This window comes from Cavia porcellus, unplaced genomic scaffold (assembly GCF_034190915.1).
Source record: "Cavia porcellus strain 051 isolate PalLab524CR breed Dunkin Hartley unplaced genomic scaffold, mCavPor4.1 scaffold_29, whole genome shotgun sequence".
Classification (NCBI taxonomy): domain Eukaryota; kingdom Metazoa; phylum Chordata; class Mammalia; order Rodentia; family Caviidae; genus Cavia; species Cavia porcellus.
In genome coordinates, this window is record NW_026947512.1 from 21,905,425 (window position 1) to 21,929,451 (window position 24,027).

General features: G+C 36.3%; 1 protein-coding gene across 11 annotated transcripts in view; it reads right to left on the reverse strand.

The window, feature by feature from the left end:
* Window positions 1-24,027, reverse strand: part of Ppp1r12b (protein phosphatase 1 regulatory subunit 12B) — a 235,775-nt gene extending 211,748 nt beyond the window's left edge. For 5 of the 11 annotated variants that reach the window (XM_003474831.4, XM_003474830.5, XM_063240120.1 and 2 more), the window contains exon 1: window positions 23,578-24,024. In XM_003474831.4, the coding sequence (XP_003474879.1) occupies window positions 23,578-23,868 (291 nt within the window). In that variant the 5' untranslated portion in view covers window positions 23,869-24,024. Of the gene's footprint in view, window positions 1-23,577 lie in introns of all 11 variants that reach the window. The other 6 variants (XM_063240119.1, XM_023567137.2, XM_023567136.2 and 3 more) reach the window with 3 other exon arrangements.

Consider the following 24,027-nt stretch of genomic DNA (forward strand, 5'->3'; position numbering starts at 1 on the left):
GCAAAAAAAAAGTTACAAGGTTTGAAAAATGAACTCAATTTCCAAATCATTATTCTCATTAAATTACCGACGGAAACAACACAATATTCTTCTCTTGTCACACTCTCCCATTGCTTAGTCCATACAATGGACAAACCTTTAAAACCAAAGACTAAAACTAATATTATGGTAGATGCAATTAGTATGATAGTGAATAACTTAGGCACAGAACCTACCCTCCCAGAGTTGAAAAGGTCTGGCTGGGCCAAAGCAGGTAGCTACCTTGTAAGACAAGGCCTGTACATAAGCTTTAACACAAGAAAAACTCAGAAGCACCAAGCATGGGAAAACATAGTCCAGGTAGAGCCATGGAGAGGCTCCTTAGCGACAACAATATTGAACCCTAACCTGAAAAACAGGTAGGCAAAGAAAGGAGACAATCAGAATTGCAGAAGTAAGAGAAGAAAATACACCATAACTTCACGTGAGACAGCATGATATGATGAAGCACAGAAGTCAAAGTTGGAAATGACAAGAAGTCAGACTGGAGAACAGGGTAATGACAACCGCTGAAGGATTTTAAGGACAGTATGAAACATTAAGATCTTTCTGGCTAAAGTATAAAAAATGAATGGAGAAGGCAAGAGTAGAAACATAATAACCAATCAGCAGGCTGTTGCCATAACCCAGCTGAGAGACAGTGGTTTTAATGAAACTTGTGATAAAGAGAACAACTAAAAGCAGACAGATTTAAAGAATTAACAGATTTAATTGGTTCCTCATACTATTCGTACATACATTTCTAATGAAAATGTGTACTCTAGCATAACAGTAGCTGGGTGCACACCACAGTACCTGTCCTGGGAGAATACAGGACACAATCTTTGTGTTCACCTACTCAATACGATGAACAAACAAGGTGTATACGTGTGTCAAAGTGTAACTAGGTATCAAAATGTAAATGAGTGAGTTTTACCCAGGCTGTGTGCCACGTTACAGTTTTGTGTATTTATAATTTTTTATTAAATGTTTCCTTTCAATTTTTCTTATAGAATTAGCCTAATCCAATATAACATGGCATGAAAATCTGCTTTTACAGCTTTGGGAGGAGTCTGAAAGTGATTCATCAGGTGACTTGGCCACCAGCAATTACTTGGATCATGTAATCCAAAGAAGTCAGCAAGATATGATAGAGAAGCGCAGAAGGAAAACCTTGATTTAGATGAGGAAGAAAACAGTAATGTAAGTAAATATTTGATAGTCAAAATGCTATAAGAAATTCATGTACACCTGAGCAATCCAATATTAGAACTACATTCATAAAATGTTATTAGGTTTTTGCCTATTGGATGGAATACCAAGACTGCAGTTCTATGTTAAAAATTGTTTGTAATGGATGATATATTACAATATGTTTTGAAATACACTAATAATGAAATACAACAAAACATTCTATATGCATCAATAGTTATACTCAAAAATATATTTATCATGACATCTCACTATCTGAACTAAAACCCATAGCAGGACTTTATCATTCTGTCAAAACCTAAAGGATTCATGGAGAGGTGTGACAGATATGACATTAGAATAATAACACTCAAGAGATTTGGTTTCCTTCAAAATTGCCTACGTTTTGATAACAAAAAGACCCACCAAGAAAAAAAAACCAACAATCTGGTTGCTATTCCCTCATTTTTTGAAAGCTTTGTTTCAAACTGTCAAGCAATTTATACATTGTCTAACTACATGACAACGAACTGCTTGCATCATTTCATGGTTGCTGACTTTTTCAGGAACATATGTCAAGTAAACCCTCTAAAAATGGCATAAAATATATGTCCAGTAGATACAAAGATTTTTACACCTTTTTACACCTCAAACTTAGAAATCTGTCTGGAAATTCAGTCACCATAACTTTATTTATACAGCAATACACAAATTGCATTGTGTGTGTGTGTGTGTGTGTGTGTGTGTGTGTGTGTGTGTGTGTTTACATCAGTACCAGGGATTGAACTCAGGGCTGCACACTTGCAAGGCAGGCGCACATGCTTCTGAGCTAAATCCCCAGCCCCTATATGGCATTGTGAACAGGCTTGTTGTACCTATTTCAAAGCCTAACCCAAATGTCACATTCAACAACTGGTTCACTAGTTACCCATTGATGTTACATTTGCTAAAAGAACTCCAGTTGAGAAGCACAGTAACTACTCACAAGACAAAGAGGAGATTCCTGAAAAAACCTTGCAAATTCACAATAGAGAAATGAAATGCATGGTACAGAAAGATATGGCATTGGCCTTCTATGTGTCCAAGAAAAGCTAAATAGTATTGATACTGTCAATATTACACTACAATGATAAAATCAATAGTGAGGCTGGGTGCAGTAGTGTATGATTGCAATCCCAGTGTTAGGGAAGCTGAGGCAAGAGGATCAGTCAAGGTCAGTCTATGCTACACAGTGAGTTCCAGGCTAGCATGGACTGTATTATGATGAAGAAAAACAAAATAATATTGATACTTATGCCATAATGATAAGATCAATAGTGAGGCTAGGCATGGTGGTGTAGGCCTGTAATCCCAGCACTAGGGAGGCTGATGCAGGAAGATCCCGTAAGTTCAAGGACAGCCTGGGCTACATAGCAAGTCCAAAGTGAGCTGAGACTACAGAGCTCGACCTGTCTCAAAACAAAAAAAGACTGATAAAGATTCTTCAACATAAATGAAGCCAGAAATGGTTACATTTCACAACAAAATGAAAGGCAGAATAGACATTATTGAAGTAACAGTAATACAGTAACTATGATGTTACTTGAAACACTAAGCACTGACTAATGGTTATGTTTTACTCTATCCTAAACATGTAAGGCATAAACAGTTTCATAGTTTACAAAGAAAGTATCAAGCACAAAATATCATGGAGGAATTAGGGGATTGGGACTGGAATTGATATAACAGAGGAAAAACAGAATGTATCTGTCCAAAGAACTCATAAGAATTCTAGAACAGATCAGTTAACAGACAGGTGAAACAGGACAAAAATCTCCTAAAAAAAGAGGAAAACCAGCAAGATGACAAGTAGGTCATACCAAAGAAGACAGGAAAACAAAACACGTGCTATCAGTATAGGTGAGACCTGTGCATAGAACATGCTGTTCCTATGTGTGAAAACTTCCTTAGGTCATAATGGAAATAAAGAGTATTTTTGTGGTAGAGTTTTGTTTTTTCATTGTAGTTCACATAGGAATTTATTTCTGCTGTTATTTTTTAGATTTAGTAAGCGAACAAATTGTCAATGTAGAAAATACTGTTTATTCCAAACAGTACATATCTGATATTTTATTGACAATTCATTTTCCTGCTAAGCACACTTGTATAATGTAATAGGAAGTGCCTGACAGAAGAGGAAGATGAGAGGTGATCTGCCAAACAGAGGAAAGTTAAGCACATGGGCTATCACTGTAAGTGAGACTTGTGTACGGAACATCACTATTGTCATGTGTGAAGACTGCCTCGGGTATGATAACTGAAGCAAAGATTATTTCTGTGATGTAGTTTTGTTTGTATTTTTATTGTAGTTCACATAGGAATTGATTTCTGCTGTTACTTTTTAGGTCTGGTAAGCAGGTAAACAGTTTATGTTGAAAATGATGTTTATTCTAAACATTCATTACATAGTACAATTACTTTATTTTGTTTACATTTTATTTTCCTGTTAAGTACACATTGTTTAATAAAATAAAACTCATAAGATTAAAATTAATAATTCATCAATAGAAACACTTCTAAAAAAATAAACGTGGGTGATATACATCTACTATAATGCATCTTTCAAACATTTGCCCTGACGGCTCCAGGGCAATAGAGGTGGAATTCACAAGACTGAGTGACTACAAGTTCATGAGAGGGCCATATCTACTCTACTCACTATGAACCAATGCTAGCTATGAATCTAATGCACTATAAATGCTGGGCAAACACTGATGGGTAAATGAATAAAAATTTTTTTAAAAAGGAGTCACCAATGTTAGCTAGGTTTCTAGGATAACAACTAGGTACAGGCAGGTATTCTTTCCTGAGATGGAAAACAAAGGAAAAGGTAGTTCATATAAAATATATCGGTATGAGGTTCCTGTCAGTATTTCAAGGAAAGACAATGACTATTCAGCTGATTGTATAGTTATAAAGCTCAAGAGAAATTTCAGTCCTCCTGGAAATGTAAAATCCAGCATCCTCTGTGCCTCAGATAAAGTGACAGTAGATAATTGACACTTTTAAAGCATATTATATAAAGACCACTCTGAGGATTCTTTTAAACTTCCAAGGGTCATTAGCTAATGATTTTTAATCTCAAAATTATCACAAAGAATATTCATTCTTTATCTTAAAACCATTAGCAGGGCTACAGGTACAGTTGAGTGGTAGAGCACTTGCCTGCCTAGCATATGTGAGTCCCTGGGCTGACCCCTAGTGCCACAAAAATAAGTACGTAAAAATAGCAAATAATCATTTATTTCTTGATCAAGGTGGTAGTAACTCAAGCTTTTGCTTTATAAGAATCCACAAAGTTGTACATTTATGGCTTACGCACAATTTCATTTTTTTCATTTTTCAGTTTTTTTGAGACAGGGTCTCACTATGTAGTTCAGGCTGACCCTGTCACTTATGTAGCCCAGGCTAGCCTTGAACTCATGGCAATCCTCCTGCCTCAGATTCCTGAGTGCTAGGATTTCAGGTGTGCACCACCACACCTGCCACAGTTTTCTATATATGTATGAAATTGTATAATAAAAATCTTAACAGACAAAAAATAGCAGAAACTAATCATATTTAATAGAAAAACACTAGGGACATTTTCATTAAAAGGGAAAAAATGGAGATGCTATCATTATTGTTATTAAACACTGTCCTAAGAGTTATGGTTAAAAAACAAAGACTAAGGATGGGCATGTTGGCACATACCTCAAGTGCTGTAATCCCAGCACTTGAGAGGCTGAGACAGGAAGATCACCCCAAAGTCCAGGCCAGCCTGGACTACATAGTGAGTTCAAAGCAAGGCTGAACTATAGAGTGAGACCCTGTTTCAAAAAACAAAAAAGAGAGAGAAAGATTTAAACATTCATGTCTTTTCAACAAATAGTGTTAGATCCATCGGATATTCCATGCAAAAGAATGAAATAGTTTTCTTCCTTATATCATATATAAAAAATAACTCAAAATAGATCAAAGGCCCAAAAAGCTACAGTGTGAAATGTAAGAACACATAAAACCATACAACTCTTAGAAAAATAGATAAATCGAACAACATCAAAGTTTACAACTTTCAAAGGTTTAAACCTTTGGGGAAAAAGTTTTAACAAGTATCATGGTTAACAGATGTGAATATCCAACTGGAAAATCTAAGATAAACTAACAACTAACATAGTTCAACAAAAAAAATCAAGTTAATCATACTTTTTAAAACAGCCTTGCTAATACAAGTAAAAACTGGCTAGAAAATATGAGACAAATGCTATTCAGAACATCAATTAAAAACAACAGAATACTTGCGCTAACAAATGCATCATAATTATGTAAGATATAATCAGTACATAAGATACAAACAGTAATGAAGATGAGTAAAGAATATATGTTTGCAACTTTTTATAAATCTAAAGTCATTCTAAATCAGAAAGTTTATTAAAACAAGAGATATGAATATTTTTAAAAGCCATATAAAGATAAATATTTATAATACATAGTTGACCACAGACTTATAACCATAAACTATCAAGAATGCCTGCAAATCAATTATAAGACCCATCAAAAGTAAATGTATAAGACTGAACCAGATATGATGCCACACACAGACATGTGTGTATGCACGTGTGCCTTCGAAATTATCAATAAATATGTGGAAGGTTTTAATATTATTAGTCACTAGACAGGTACAAATTAAAACCAAAATGAAGCCTGGAATCACAGCACTTGGGAGGCTGAAGTAGGAGTACTGCCACAAGTTCAAGGCCAGCTTGGGGTACACAGAGTGTTCAAGGCCAGGCTCCACTACATAATGAGATCTCATCTCAAAACACCAAAAGAGAAAAAATAAATTAAAAAACAGAGAAAGCCACAATGAATAACACTATACAAACACAAGAGATGAAAAGGATGATGAGTGGAAAGAGGAGAGAGAATGAAAGAAAAAAGAAAGGGAGAGAAGGAAGAGGAAGATGGGGAAGGGAGAAAGAAAAATGAAAAGAGTAAAAGAATGAGAGAGACTGATACTATTACACATCAAGAAGGATGTGCAGGGGCTAGGGATTTAGCTCAGCAGCATAAGTGCCTGCCTTGCAAGCAGGCAGTCGTGAGTTCAATCCCTGGTACCGATAAAAAAGAAAAAGACAAAAAAAAAAGAAGGATGTGCAGCAAATACAAGTCTCGTCTCGTCACTGTTAGTGTAAACTGTTACAACCACACTGGAAAAATGGAAGTTCCAAATAGTTAAAATCTACGTGCTCTACAATCCAGCAACTTCACTGCTAGGTATTTACCCAAAATATGTCTACAAACAGACACATAGAACATTAGTCATAGCATCTTTATTCATAATAGCAAATAAAAAAGAAAACAGGAAGAACTCAAATATTAAATGAACAGGGGCTGGGGATTTAGCTCAGTGGCATAAGCACCTGCCTTGCAAGCAGGCGGTCATGAGTTCGATCCCTGGTACCGATAAAAACGAAAAAGACAAAAAACAAAACAAAAAAAAAAATATTAAATGAACAACAGAATTGCAGCATACTCACAAATTGGAATTCCATTCAGCCATAGAAAGGAAAGAATTACAGATACATAATAATTGAATTAACTTCAAAAATACTAGATCCAGCTAAAGAAACCTGTTATGGTTTTTGTCTGGATGTCCTCTGCAAAACCTCATTCAATTATGGAGGCAAGCTTCTAGTTTGAGACTGAAACCTCCACAAACTGTGAGCTAGATAAACCTTTCCTTCCTTAATTTTGAGTGTTGGGTATTTTGTCTCCACAATGAGAGAAAAGTAATCAACACAAAACCAAATATTAGAAATTATGAACAGCCTAATATCTACTTATGAACAGCCAAAGCTAATTCTAAGACAGAAATCAAAACAATGGTTGCCTCAGGGAGAAGGGAAGGTGTGTGGATAAAACCTTCAAAGGTCATGTTGTAGTAAGAGGTTGTGAGAACAATTCTAATCAGGACACAGCAATTTATAGTATTATTTTATGATAGTCACCCAGAGTTAAATACAAGATTGTGCAGGAAATCTGTCCACAACACTAAAGACCCAGAATATCCAGTCAAGGGCCCGGAGCCCACAGCAATGTCCTGCATGAGTCCAGATGAAGACCTAGAGCCCATGAAAATGCCTCCCACGAGTACAACTGGAGGTCTACAGCCCATAAGAAGGACTCACGCCAGTTAGTTTTACGGATCTGCATTGGGAAGGCCCAAAGGTCAGCAGTGGAAGCTAGAAAGTCTATGCCAGCGGGGTGAAGGAGCTGTGCTGGTAGGTTGAGGGTTCTACACTGGACCTGAGAAGTCACGCTCAAAATAAAGATGAGGGCTGTCCTGAGAAGCACCACAGCCATTCTCAGCGACACGGAGGTCGGTCCCCAGCTCCTCCGATGATAAGAACAGTCGAGAACATGTTAGGAAGCCAACGTGAAAGTTTGTCCTGGAGATTAAATGGCACATGTCTTCCCCTCCAGAGCCAGGAAGCAATGCTTGATGTAGGGACCAGAGCTCCCCCAAAGTGAACCACAGCCACTCTCACCAACAAGGTCCTGAGCTTCTCCAGTGACAAGAGAAAAGAAACAGAAAAAAAGGTAGAAATAATACAGAATTTCAAAAAAATAAACAGTAAGAAATCACTAGTTGATAAGTTACAAATTGTCATCTTAGGAATAGTTGTTCAAGTTACAAAATTAAGGCATACAAAGCGATATTCAAATAATGACACTGCAAACAATTCTGCTCAATGATCCAACAAAAACTTAGTAATATGGTTATCAGTCCTACACATTTGTTTTTTATTTTAAAGAGGGTAAGATTAAACATGTCAAAACAGAACAAAACAGTTCATATGGAAACAATTTAAAGAAACACAGATTTCAAAGCAAGTCCACTGGAGCTCTTCACTATCTTATTGTCTCTAGTTTTCTTCCAAATAGTTGTCCCCATCTTCACACACACTGAATATATACTGAACATTATAGAACTAATCAAATCATTACAGGATGATGAAGGCTTTTTAGTTCTTCAAGATCTGATTTTGGGGAAGTCAATAATGACTACCATAATGTCTCTCATTCTCTTCGAAGTAGTTGTCTTTATCTTTACGTATGCTGAAATTGAACAAAGAGACTAGACTAATATCACTCTGAACAGTGAATAATAGTATTGCTAGATTTTATATCATAATGCTAAGAATTAGCATTGGGTTTCTTAGTGTCTCTTCTTCTTCAGTCATAATTGATTCTTGATTGTTCTTAATTGTTACTTCTCAGTCTGCTTATTCATTGCTCATAGATTTTTAGTTTACCGTTTAGTATCTGATTTTAGTAGGTTTTATAGAACTATATTAAATACAATTAAATGGTATACCAAACTTCCAAATCTCCTCCAGTTTACCAGTGGTGTTATATAAATACCATGTGTATACCATGACATAAAATGAAATACGAAAGCAATACTTTAGCCATTATTTGGCAGAATTCTAATAATATTTTTACAGGAGCATATAGAATGCTAAAAAAAATCCTACCTCTATAAAACAATGTATCTAAGAGGACTTTAAAAAATACACAGATTGTCTAAAGTTGGGGGTGTAGCTAAGACCCTGGGTTCAACTGGCAACGATGCATATGCACACACAAAAAAAAGTTTGCTGAAATAAATATTAACCAAATGTCTAAACAGAGAGGTAAACCAGAATTTCAGAAAATCAGCATAATCTAGGTAGAAGATGAAGCTTCTGAGTCAGGCAGACCTGAATACAAATACCAGCATGACCTGAGCATACTCAATTAGGGCACCTTACTTCCCTGATTCTTCTCTTTCATCATTAAATTACTTTTTCATCATTAAATCACTACCTATTTGGTAGAGCTGTTGATGTAAAGATAATTTTGAAAAAGCCAAATGTGTAGTGCAATGCTTAGTTCACAATATTCAGTGACTGGTTCTTACTGTAGTTATCACACACCATAAGTCAAACTATGTTAAAACATGCTGTGCCCAGGGCTTATTATAGTTATCCCTAAGTCCAGGTGTGTTAAAATACTTGTAAAACCTAAGGTGGCAGCCAAATGTGGTGGCATACACCTGTAATCCCAGCACTCAGGAGGATGAGGCAGGAGGATTCCCATGAGTTTGTGGCCATCCTGGGCTACAAAGAAGTCCAAGACCAACCTGAACTATATAGTGAAACCCTCTCTCAAAACCAAACCAAACAATAACCCTAAGATGGCCTGGGAAAGTACAAATAAAAATAAATACAGTAAGTGGGTGGTATTCGTACTAATAATATTCTCTTTTAAATAACTTTATTTTAATGTTATTACATTCCATTGAAGTAGATATAGAGACAAATAAATCAAATGTGAAAAAATTATTAAAGAGAATAATTCCCTTTGAATGTGAATAATTATCTTATGGTGTTTTTATTATACTGAAATTTTGAAAGCCAGCTATCACTGTTAACGTATTATCTATCATCTTTCTTCAAAAGGACTTCCAAAAAATTTAAAGAATATTCTGTTTTTCTCAAAGTGATTTGCAAATAACTACATTTTCACAGAAAAGAATATCCAACATAAATCTAATATTTGTTTTATGAGCAGAACATTTCACTACATTTTACAGTATTCCTTTAACTTCTATTTAGGTCTCAGAGTTCTCATTGGTAAAATGACAGAGATGGATCAGAAGTTATCTTCTAATGTTCTTTTTTGCTGTAATGTCCTGGATCTTCTAAAAAGACAAATGCATATGGATGGTCTGAACCTTGTACATCCATTCAAGGACATAGTCCTATCTTGTCCTGCAGATGGTTCACAAAGCTGAAGGCATTGCTGTCTCCTTTCAGCAAGTCAATGGGCCTCAAAAGGAGCTCCAGAGCTTAGAAATCCACAAGACAGTAAAATGATTAATGAGCTGCAATTGATCTTTAATTAAAGGATGGACAAATTTATCCTAGAGAAGGCTAAGGACAAAGACTTCATTATCTCATAGAAAAGAAATACACAAATAATGATCAACACCTTTTCTTTTACTATGAATGGAATAATAAAAAATGAAATCAACACTAAACAGAGGCATGAGATTGTATCTTTAAAGTAGGAGTTCTTGTGTTTCACCACCAGATAATCTAACATAATAGTAGTCACCATATACAATGATGCTTAAATTGTTCGGTTCTGATCTGTGTTGTTCTGTTACAATGTCCTCTTTTATCTCAATCTCCCCCCTTTTTTAAATTAATCTATTTTTTCTCATTATTTTTCAATTAAGGGAAAACTAAATTAAAAAATAGCAGGATATATTATAGTAACTTTTTTGTTTTCCTATTAACCTGATTTGAACCCCAGTATTGCTCTCTCCATCTTTTCTGCCTGACTTTACTATATTCTATTTTGTTTGATAGTATCAAGTTTGAGGGTATAGGCAACCACTTTGAAGGCAATAAGATATACTATGATGCCCATTATGGTTTGACTATTATCTTCTTTTGAAGTCCTGTAAGGTCTCCAGTGTAGGTTTTATTGGTCTTGTTCTGTACTGTTTTGATCAATTCTATTATACCTGATGATATAGGCAACTCATTTTAAAAATAGCAAGAGGCACAATGGTAACCACTTTTGATCATTTGGTATTCTATTTTTGCATCATGTACTATGCCCATTCTTCTGTTCTAACTGACTCTGTTTTGCTTAGTCACGTTTGGTTTTATTCTCTGCAAAAAAAAAGTAATAAGAACTGTGGGAGTAATAAAACCCAAAAAGTGTAATTGTTATTGTAAAAAAAGAGAGGAACGGAAGGTGGACTAAGGGATATAACTGCATGTATGTTTGAGTGTGTAGGATAGAAAACCATATTATTGAGCTTTTGTTGGATTATTGAACGGAACTATCTTCAATCTCACTGCATGAATGTCCACTTTATATGCTTTAATTTTATAATTTGGACAACCGTTTCTAAGAAGACAATATGTAACCTATTAACCAGTGATTTCTTACTGTATATTTTTTTCTTGAAATTCTGTATTACTTGTACCCTTTTACTGCTTTGTTTTTTTATTTCCTTTCTTTTTTCTCTTTAAATTAAAAAAAAATAATAATAAAGTAGTTCCTGCCAGGCATGGTGGCACATGCCTGTAATCCCAGCACTCAGGAGGCTGATGTAGGAAGATTGTTGCCAGTTTGAGGCCAGCCTGAACTGCATAGCAAACCCTGTTTTGAAAAGACAAAAATAAATAAATAAATAAAATTTTTAAATTAATGATATTTTTACTCATAAAGCTGAACTTCAGGAAGTATTTGAGCCCAAGAATTTGAGATCAGATTAGGTTCCATCTCAAAACACAAAACAAAACAAAACCTTGAACCTTGGTGATCCACACAGAGCTGAAGCCAGGCAGCCTCCACTTTTACCTGAAAACCAGTGCCAATCATTCACATGTTGCCCTCTTTAAAAGTCTATTAAACACAGCTGTAGCAGTAAGACTGCAGTGATATTAGCCTAATACGGCAACTGTTGAGCATGAATGGGCAGGCACTTCGCTGAGGTCCAGTGCTACAAGAAACTCTCCAGCAGGTAAAATGATTCTCAACAGATGGACTACAGCTCAGTCATCTTTCAAAATCACTTTTCACCATCCCTAGTGATTTATAATGAAGTGAGTCATTCTTTTGACCTCATTTTTCATGTTCTTTACTGTCAAGGGCAAATAATTTAAACACGGGGAAGAAAATCAGTATGAGACATATTTATAAAACAGTAAAGCTACATCCACAGAATCCAAACACAATCTGGGTACTTTAAAGTAAAATTCATACCCAGGCTAACAATGCAAAAATAAAAATAACTAAGAAAAGTATGGTAATGCATGCTTGTAATCCCAGGCTGAGGCAGGAGAATCACCGCAAGTTTGAGGCTAGCCTAGGCTATATAGTAAGTTCAAGGCCACCAGGAATACACTGAAACATCCTACCCCAAAAAACTAAATAAATAAATAAATGCTAAAAAAAAGAAATTTGGCCAAAAATGTTGCCAGAAAGCTGAAAAAAAAAAAAAAGTACACCTGCCTCCCATAAAATGCTCACATATAAAGAAGACATGTAAAACCATATGTCCTACTGTATAATTCATATTCAGTTAACCAATCTAATCTCCACAGGAAGGTTCCAAATGTCGGTTCTAAGACAACCCCATCATCTTCCCACAGTTGCAGCCTAAAGCTGACATGCAGAGTGGACATTCTTCCGCATCAGGCAGGTAAGGCTCTCTCTTCTCATACATACAGATTACTCTGATTCTTCCTTAGTTTGCCTTGGAGCTTTTCCTTTGACGTTTTTTTCAGTTCAAGGCTGTTGTATAGTCAAGAAGTCACATTACTGAACTGGAATTTTGAATGATGTTTCAAAATACTCTTTGAGTAACTTCTGTAAGAATGAATGGTTTGCTGGCTGTAGTGGTGCACACCTGTAATCCCAGCACTCGGGAGGCTGAGGCAGGAGGATCGTTGCAAATTCGAGAGTAGCCTGAGCTACAAAGTGAGCTCAAGGCCAGCCTGACCTGTATAGTGCAATCCTGTCTCAAAAAGACGAAAAAAAAAAAAAAAAAAAAAAAAAAGAAGCATGAATGAAGCACACACCTGTAATCCAGCACTGGAAAGCTGATGCAAGAGGTGAGAGGCTGAGGCAGGAAAATCAAGCTAGCCTGGGCTACACAGCAAGCTCAAGGCCAGCCTTTACTACCACTGGCATCATCACTGCCCAGGATTTACATGAAGAGAGAATTACTCTAAATACTTGACATCGTGTCAAGTCTTGCAGTACACTATAGTAACCATTGTATTCATATTTCCACAATTTATATTTTTGACCTAACACTGGTATCCTAATTAGAAGATCAACACAAGGACATGTGATTAATTAAAAGAATTTAACTGGTCAAGACTGGCTTGCAGTTTCAAAATTAAATAGAGAGAAAACTCGACATCATGTCTCCTGATGGAAGTATATTCCACCTACATGTGCTGTTATCTTGCCAAAAAAAAACCCCCTAACACTTGAATCTAGAGATATAACTTCCAGTTACAGAAAATATAGGGTACAATGGGACATGTGAAATCCAGGCTATAAGCAATTCTAGAGAACAAACAACCCATTTTCTCAACAAGTAAAATACAAAGAAAAAAATGAGGATATCACTGATTAAGAGAGTCTAAAGACACACACCAACCTATGCAAACCTATTTTGAATCATGATGTGAACAAACCAACTTTGTTAACAAAAAATCTATGATCAGAGAAATTTAAATACTTCTAAATATCTTATGATTTTAAAGAGTTCAATATTCGATCCCCAGTACCAAAAAAAAAAAAAAAAAAAAAAAAAAGAGTTCAATATTTAGGAATGCTATTGAAAAATATAACTGTTTTTATTAAATCCTTTAGAGATACATACTGAAATTTTTATAAATGAAATCACATTATATCTGAGACTGTCTATAAAATAATACCAAATGCTGGGGATGCGATTAAAAGACCTCTAAATGAAATAAGACTGGCAATGAGTTGACAATATCAAAAATTCACTAGACCATTCTATTTTTGTTTTTGTATTTTTGAAATATTCCATAATAAAAAGCTCTCTAAGGGGCCAAGGATATAGCTCAGAGGCACAAATGCCTGCCTGGAAAGTGCAAGAATGTGACTTTGATTCCCAGTACAAACAAAAAAAAAAGATAAAATGATAAAAAGCTCTTTAAAAAATAAAAAGTAACATGTAAAAATTAATATGTAAAATGTAATATGTTCATGTCAGATAATAGAGTATGGCCTTATATTATATTTTTCCAAATTTACACTAAATTAGCATTCTAACAGATATAAGATTTGTATAGACAATACACAAAATCATTTCTAAGTCTTCTTTTGTTTCTTCATTTGGGTTTTTCATTATGTTTTGTTTTGTTTTGAGACAGGGTCTTGCTGTGTAGCCCACACTAACCTCAAACTAGCAACAATCCTCCTGTCTCAGCTTTGCCCAGCTTTACTTCTAACCTGTTGCATAAATGCACCTCATAACTATAATCAAGTACAGTACTTCATTATTCATGTCAATTTTTAATATTGAGAACTAAAGCTTCAGTTTCCCAAATGAATTATAAAAATATAAAATCTACATGCCCGATAAAGTTACAAGTTCTTCAAATTTATTCACACTCACTACAACCTAAGATTTGAGAAACTATATTTTGGAACCAGGGATATTGGTGCATGCCTGTAATCCCAGCACTCAGAAGGCTGAGGCAAGACGATCACTATGAGTTTAAAGCCAGCCTGGGCTACAGCCTCAATTATGAGTCAAAAAAAAAAAGAAAGAAAGAAAGAAAGAATTTTTTAAATTACACTTTAGCGCTGAGTTCCAAGTCAGCCTGGGCTACAGTGAGTTCAAGGCCAGGGTGAACTGCAAAGCTAGACTTGGTCTCAAAAAAAAAAAAAAAAAAAAAACCAATGTAACAAAAGTAATAAAGTTGTGAATTAGCAACCCCCAGTGAGGTTTTAAGTCTTTGTCCAATATAAAATTCCAGGTCTGGATTTATTGTTATGTCAAGTCACTAAAAATTTACTAAAAATCTAATGCCAAACTTTTACCATCTTTAAGTAGAAACATATGATAAAGTTCACTACATCCATAATCATAAAGACAGTCACAAATACTAATGAACAAAATATTCCCCGTGCACCTCCCAAAAACCAGAGTGTGGAAATAAAACATCACTATGTAGCCAATTTCTTATTACAGGTGATAACTGGAACCAGTTTTTCTGGAGGCCATACCCAAAATTCAGTTTAGTTCCTAAAATGTATCCACTGCTAAATAAAAAGTAACAAGAAGCAGGGCATTAGACACAGAGTAGACATTAAATAAGTAAATGAGGGAGGAAACTGTTCACATGTGCTAGCTTCCTAACATGACTTCCCAAAGTTACCTCCCAAGAGAGTAGTAATGAGCCAGACAGTGGCCAAAATACACTGAGAAGGGCAATAATCTGACCCAGCAATCAGTCCATCCATAACAGGGCTCTAACCTCACCACTCCTAATGTCAGGTTTAATATCCTTAGCTCATAAATGATAAAATCACTACAACTAGCTAGAAGTCAGCGTTCAAGGAGTCTTTTCATATATTTTGAGTCCTAATTTAATTATAATCATATTGATGAACAATCTACTTTATTTTCTTCTAGCAGTCAATGGAAACATTACTTACATTAACCGTAATAAGACAAAAAAATTTATCTTCCCTGAAAGTACTTAAAATCAAACCAGCTTTTTTCAGGCATCCTCAATTTCCCATCATTCTATAGATAATCCATCCCATGAAACACTTCAATAACACTGTGCTTCCATGGCCTCACTTGAACAGTGCCCATCTCTCAAAATCCTTATTTTAATCATATCTGCAGAACCCTTTACCATGGAAGGTAAAATATTCACAGGTTCTGGACGTTAGGACGGGCACATCTTGGGACTGGAGGAGTATCAGCTCCTACTGAATTTCTACATGTTTTGCCTATCAGTGAACTGTGTTTTCTGCTTTTCTCTTTTTGTTTTCTCCCATTTTCCTCCAAACAAATTGTTTCAACTCTTATCTCTACATTAATATCCAAGATACTCATCTTAAATAGGAGAAAACTAGAGCTTAAACAGGAATATAATTTACCTGAATTCCTACAGATGCCAATAGGATATGGGATACTGGGTAGACTTGGGTGTCTTCAAAGGACCCTGTTCACATAAAGGACCAAATCCTGGTTTTATTTGAGTACCACACTTCTTTCAGACTCAGGCTAGTACTACGACACGTTTATCATACTTTCTGTCTCACATTCATTCCTTCACCTGGTCCTTTCACCTCTGTCCCTACACTCACTCTGAAACTGAACTGCAGCTTTCAGTCCTAAAATCCTGCTTTGGTTGGTTGTGGTCCGCGCCTAAACCCTCAAACATTTCCTACCAAGAAGCCTGTCTGTCATGCTGGTCTGATGTTTGGCGCACACAGCACTCTAGGATGCCACCCTTACTCTCATCTCCAACCTTCCAAATGCATCCAGTAAGATGCCGCAGTGGCCTTTGCTGCACACCACATTCGGTCCTACTGCTCTGCCCACATTGCTCCACAGGCCGAGCCTGCCTGCCTTAGTCCCTCCGCTCAGGGTGATAGCTTACCTGTGTATCCCAGCTTTCAGCACTCTTAAGTAACTGGATTTTTTTAGTGTATCTGCGCCCTACTAGACTATGAATTCCTTGACAGAAAGTGTAATATATATAGAGTTAGAATCTACCATTAAGCATGCCATTTTAGTTATAAAAAGTCCCTAATAGAGCTGGGGATACAGCTCAGTGGCACAAGTGCCTGGCTGTCAAGTATTGAGGTCATGAGTTCGATTCCCAGTACCAAAATAAATAAAGTCCCTAACAAAATTTAGAGTGCACATAAGTGATGGCATAATATATAGATATAAAACAGTTTACTCTCAAAGCCTATTTAATAATAAAGGAAAATGGTTACAGGAAAAATTAAGTGACAAAAAATTTAAAATGTCGACTCTAACTTTACAAACATTCAAATACATATATAAGCGACCACTAGAAAAACAGAGAGATGAGGATATATGTATTTGAAAAAAAGTCCCTAAAAAGACTGCTAAAATGTAACTGGTATTTATCTACAACCAGTCAGAATTTTTAGTCCCTCCTAAATTTTTTCTTTGTACTTCCAATTTCTCTTTTGTTTTTGTTTTTGTTTCCAAGGAAAGGCAATATAATCTGTTGAGAGGAAATATAATATAACATTAAAAGCATCGGCTTTACAATCAGACTTCTGGGCTCAAAATTCTAGCTCTGCCACTTATTATATATGCAGCCTTGGGCAGCATCTCAGTTTCTCCACCTGTGAAGTGAAACGATAAAAGTACCTACCTCATGAATTGTTTTGGGCATTATATGTGTGTTGATATTTTTAAAGCATTTAGAACAGATCCTAACTCAGAGTAAATCCTATAGTAGATACGTCCAAGTTATTACTAGGCTATTACTACTGCTGCTACTACTATTAGTAGTAGTATTATAACTAAAGTGATTTTTTAAAAAAACTATTACTATAATTAAATACTAAAAAAAAACTATTGAAGTGGATTTTTAAAACTAGGCCTGATGATATGCATATACGTAGCACTTGGGAAGTTGAGGCAAAAAGACTGTCAACCTGGGCTACAGTTAGTTCATGACCTGCCTGAACTACATAGCCAGACCCTGTCTCAAAAAAGCAAAACTTAAAGTGTTTTTTTTTTAAGTCAGTATCAACATCAGGCAAAGAAGAGGTGAGGATTGAATGTGTCTCCAAATTCATAAGTGAAATTTGTGGACTGAATGTGTTTCCTTCTAATTCACAAGGTGAAATTCAAAATAACTTGATGACATTAGGAGGTAGAGCCTTTGAAAGTAATTAAGTCATAAGGATAGAGCTCCCATAAATGGAAATTGTGTCCTAGAGACAGACACACAGAATGTGATCTCACCCTCTCTGACCTCAACCATGTGAGGAAATAGCAAGGAGACAGCTGTCTGCAAACTAGAAAGAAGAGCCTCATCAAGAATGCTTCTGGTATCCTGATTTCAGACTTTGAACCTCCAGAACTGAAAGAAATGGATGTTTGGGGTCCAGAGATTTAGCTCAGAAGCATAAGCACTACCTGGCACGCATAAGGTCATGAGTTTGATTCCAGGTACCAAAAAAAGAAAGGAAGAAATGAATGTTAGTTACGCCATTTAAGTTATGGTACATTTGTACAGTAGCCCAAGGTAATTATCGCAGTATGGAAAGCAAGTAGGAGCCATATATTATTGTTGGAAATGCAAAATGATAAAGCAACTTTAGAAAACTGACAATTTCTCATAAATATTCCTTACCACAAGCCTCAGTTATCTCACTTGTAAGGGGCTACCAAAAGAAATTTTATAATATGCACACAAGAATTTGTATATGGCCAGGCAGTGTAGCACATACCTACAATCTCAACATAATGGAAGTCAGAGACAGGAGGATTGAAAGTTTAAGGCAACCCTGAACTACATAATAAGACCCTAACTCCAAAAACCAAAAAGAAACAAACAAAAACTTGTATACAAATGGCTATGGAAACTTAGTTTATTATTAGCAAAAGTTGTATACACCAGGCAGTGTGGAAAAAATCCAAATGTCCTCAACCAATGAATGGATAAAACTGTGGTACATTCATATGATGAAATGACATCAGTTAATAATGAAGACTAAAAAATACAGATACGTGCAACAAACAGACGAATTGCAATACAACATGGAAAGTGAAAGCAGGCAGATTCAAAGTGCTCCATACTATGTGATTCCATCTACATGGCATTATGATTATAAGGACAGAGGATTGATGAATGGCTGCCAGAGACTTGGGGTAAGAGAAGGGGCTTATGCAGAGAAACGCAAAGAAACCATGAGGACAATGGTAATATATATATATCTTACTTGTGGTAGAGGTTACAGGCCTATATATACGTAATTGTCAAAATCATGGAACTCTATAATAAAAATTAATTTTACCATATATAAAGCATACCATATTTTAAATATTTAGCCAAGTATGGTAGTACATGCCTGTAATCTTAGGATTTTAAAAAGTTGAGGAAGGAGGATCACAAGTTCAAGTCCAGCCTAGGCAATTTAAGACTTAATGAGACCCTGTCTCAAAAAAAGTAAAAAAGAGGTGGGATGTAGTTTCGTGCAAAGGCTTGAGTTCAATCTCCAGTACCACAAAAACAACAGTAATAATAATGACAATAATGTTAAATGCTCAAAAATGAAAAGAAATAATTTTTCCAATCAGATTTTATTGGCATATTTTAGGTATATATAATGATCACAATTCATCATAGAGAATTTGTACCTGTACATGACACTTCTTTTTTTCCCATTTTCCTACTCTCCCTTCAACTCCTCTTTGCCTCCCCATTTACAAAAGGTTTGTTTTCATTTTTTCCTTCTTTTCTCAAAATATAAATAATTTTATCAAAAGACCCATCCAACTCCTTACCTTCAGTGGAGTTGTGCTTACTCTAAATACAGTGACACTCTTACCTATTTTTAAATATTCTAAAGAAAAGATTCTAAAAGTTTGAGTGCCAGTATAGAGCTACTCACAGGACTTTAAGAACAGGAAAGAACAATTTCGCTAGGGAACAAACGAAAATTGCTTGTATCTGTACTTTCCAAAAAACCTAATGTCTAAAACTGGCTTTGAGGTCTACTATGGGATGGAAAGTGATTGATATTAATATGCACACAGCAGTGAGCCAGGTGCCTGACAGTTTGATGCATCCTATTAATCAATTTGAAGAGGTAAGTTACTAGGAAGAATCAGGGTGGATAAATATTCTAGATGCACAATAACTAAGGAGCCATTAAGATTTTCTGAATGCTATACTGTCATGGATCCTGACACTAAATAGAATAAATCAATACTTAGGGTAAAGTAAAAGTTACTTCACAGAATATGAGAGGCGTAAGTAATGAAGTTGGAATCAAAGCAAAAGGAATAGAAATTTTATTTTACCACATAAGTTAGCACATATAACAAACTATTTTACATTGAATTAAACATGTCATCTTAGTTTTCTTCTGTCTCATCTGAGACTATAAGAAGACAGAAGAATGGGGGCTGGGGATTTAGCTCAGCGGCATAAGCACTGCCTTGCAAGCAGGCGGTCGTGAGTTCGATCCCCGGTACCAATAAAAAGTTAAAAAAAAAAAAAAAAAAGACAGAAGAATATAAATTGCTCTGCCTAACCTGCCCTCCTCACCTATCTCTACCTATCTTCCAGAGATACATATAATTTTAACCTGAGGGTGCAGGTTCAAACTTAGGTAGCTCTACAATTACGATGGTATTACACATTGAATTCCAGTCTGAGGTGACCCTGAGCAACCAAACTTGGATCCTGAAACCATTACAAGGCCAACTGTACTAAGCCAAGTACACAGTTACTCTGATCTCCCTGGTATCCCTCTAAACAGAGATGATCGGCCTGGACTGCAGAAGAGGTGGATCTGACATTAGCACCCTCACCACAGCTAACTCAGCAATACGTGCCAAATAATAATACGGTGTAAGAATATGTGGTTATTCATTTTAATATATTCTCTAAAATCATGCCTCTTAACCCAATAATTTGGTAGATAATTTCAATAAAGCCTGTATATGGGCCTATCACCCAAGACCATAATGCTAAAGATACCGAAATAGGAATAACAAGCAATCTTTACTGAATAAAGAAATGTTAAAAGGCCACATCAAATTATTAACATACACACTCCTTCCTTATAATGTATACATACAAATAAAGTGGAAATTTTTTGTGAGCAAACACATGTTTTCCAGGGTTTTACAATCAGATTAATCCCTTTTTTCATTGAGAAAGAACTCTAGGTCACCAAATACATATATACCAATCTTAATTTATTCACCAAAATGTATTTAGTCTACCTCAGGCTCTCAGGAGAACTGGTCTAACTTTGCAGAGAGTTCTTATCCCAGTCTCTTTCAAGTATTATTAATAGGCCTCCTGGAGCTTGTTATCTGTCACTTAAGCACCTCATAGTCTCAGCAGAAGCTGCCAAGAAAGAAAAGTCTCTAAGTCAGATGTACCATTAAGCACAAGGATCTACAGTGCAAATTGACTACTGTGACTTTGTGGGCCAAGGAGAAAATTGTCCCCCAATATCACATGGGTGTTTCTTTCACTATATCAACATGATAATCCACAGTTGGTCAAGTGGCCATAAAAACAAAGGAGAGAAAGCCAGCAATCCTTCAAATAATGCATATCATGCTTATATAACAGATGAATATTTTACCTAAATAATTCAGATATTTATACTATTCACTTTCCATCTCATAGAAGGCGAAATCAGTAACACAGGCAACTCAGTTATCGGCAGTACTAGGCTCACATTTTGAAAATAATCTTTACCTACTTAAAGTTCTTCAGGTCATAGAAAAACACATTGTAACTCTTTGTAAACTGACTTGTAGAAGAATTCTTAAGCCAATAAAAGCCCTTTTTCTTGATTCAAAGAGAGTGCTTCTCAACAGAAGGTTGTTTTGACCTCCAATCTTTGAGCAACTTAATCTTTGGCTAAATTTGTCTAGCACTGAGTATACCTATTCAACTCACTGCTACCTGTGTTACTGTGAAGGAGTGACTCCATCGTATTTGTAGATTGTTTTAAAAAAAATCCACATCTGTCAGCCCCTTCCTTTCATTCTATTTCAAGAGAATATTAAATGTGAAAAGTGTACATCACAATTGGGGACAGTAATGAAGAAGGAAGAAAGGTGCCAAGACGGTCATCTCAGGAGAAGTGCTCAGAAAATCAGTTGCCTTAAAAGAGAGGAAGACCTATCATGAGTGAGCTCAAAGGACATTTTTCCATCTTTAAAACATATATAGGATAAAGCAGACCTAACTAGCAGAATCACTGTAAAAGAAACAAGGCCACTGAGTGACACGAAAGAAAACAGTGCTTTCACACAATAGTAATTCTGGGATAAAGCTACACGGACTAAAAAACTGGATTATATTTCTCTACCTTCTATGAACCCATAAAATGATTTCCAGAATTGAAATCTCAATCTCCATTCTATCCTTTTGAACAATAAAAATACTTTTGAACAATAAAAATTTGATTGGCAAAGCATACAAAAATTTAAATTTTAATTAAAATTTAACATGCCAGGCCCAGTGGTACATGCCTGTACTCTGCAGGCTGAGACAAGAGGATATCAAATTTGAGGACAAATTTGCTGAGGACAGTCAGCAAAACCTGGCAAGATCCTGTCTCAAAAAAATTTTTTAGTGAAATAAATTTTAAAACTTAAAAAAGAGGCATTAGTGGCACTGGGATAGTGGCACTCAGCACTATAAAAGAATTATTTTTAATTTAATGTGGTTCTCTTGGACTCTGTCTTATTTCATAGCCAGTTCCCTATTCAATGGGACATAGCATGCTTCATGTAAATCTGAAAAAAAAAAACATACTTTCCAGGCAACTTCTCTCTTAACTTTGCACATGTAACAATTTTTCTAAGCTTCAGTGTCCTCAATTGTAAAGTGGGAATAAAAACATAACCTGCCACATCTATTTCAGATGATTAGTACTGAGACATAAGGTAGTAAACATAAAATTATTTATGACAGCACTAAACAAATATTGGTTGCTACTTTCCGTGAGGCATTGTCTGAGAAGGAAAAACCGGACAAAAAGAAAAGTTCTTTCACCTAAACAAGAAGAGATGCAAATATGGTAAGCATTTTTAGCTACTGGCTAAATATATTTTAGAAGCGACTTTACACAAAGTTGAATTATTATTTATAAGTAGATTCTCATATGAACACATTCAGTTTGCATGAACATCAAAAGAAAAACAATTGATGGAGTTCAGTGGGGAGAAAAGGATGGAGGTAGTTATGACAGTTGATACAGAGACTATAGTTGCATAAGTGAAAGAAATAAAGGTGATATTTTCAAACACAATTACTGAATCATCCACAATCCACATACTAGGCTATACATATTGTGGTTTCTATAAGGGGGAAAAAAAGAAAGGCTATTCCACAGGTATCAAACAGAAGCTATTTCAGTAAGTTAGTTCTTCATAGGAAACCCTAAGGGAGGCAGGGTTGCTGGGAAGAAAATAAGACACTCACAACAAAGAGGTCAAGGAGCTACAACCTGAAGACGATACAAACTGTTTTTGAAGCACTGCAAATCAGCAAAACAAAAGTAGTTTCAGAAGATCCGCTCAATCCAATCAATAAAGCTTTACTCTATAAATCACCTAAGACATTCGATATTGAGGACACATAAACAGAAACCTGATTTTCGCAAAGGCCATCAGGCAAATGATACTACGCGTAGAGTGGCATGATGTGCGGACACACAAACGGGACAGAAGTAAAGATGACTAATCTATAGGGCTAACTACAGGAACCAAATCGTCAGTAACCATGACAACTTAAGTAGGTGGAGGGAAATACAAACACTGCCCAGGCATCTGGGTGACATTATTCTTTCAGGTAAAGGCCCTGGAGTCAGGAAAGACTTGATTAGTGGAGGAAGATGTCTAAGAATGAAAGGGCTGTCTCCATGCAAGAGGACTCGGAGGTGACTAACACTCTCTGCTGGGAGGATCGTAAGTCACGGACTTAACCGTAGGAGTCTGGAAGCCTGTAAGACCGAACAGGGAATTACCTGGTGCAGAGCTGTCAAGCCGTCCACGTTGACTGTGTTGATGTCGGCCCCTCTGGCCAGAAGTTTTTTTACCTCTTCGGTGTCCCCGCTGGAACAGGCAGCCAGAAAGACAGCGCCGTCCTCGAAGCGGACCCTGGGGCTCCCGCGCCTCGTCTGCGTCTGTCGCCCCGCGCCCAGTCGCTCCGCGGACTCCTGCTCTGTCAGCGAGCCCCGCCAGCGCCGCAGCTGCTCAGCCCGCCGCATTCGCGCCGACTCTGCCCGCTTCCCGCCCAGGTGCTCCAGCTCTGCCATGGTTCTAGTTTCCTGCAGCTGCGGCCGAAACTAGCACTACTAGACTGCTGGTGCGACTTGGGCTACTGCTGCCGCCTCTCTCAGAGAGGTTCAACCAGGAGCAGAAGGCGGAGACCTCCGCACCGCCATCTTTATTCTTCCCGCCACTAGCACCGCCCG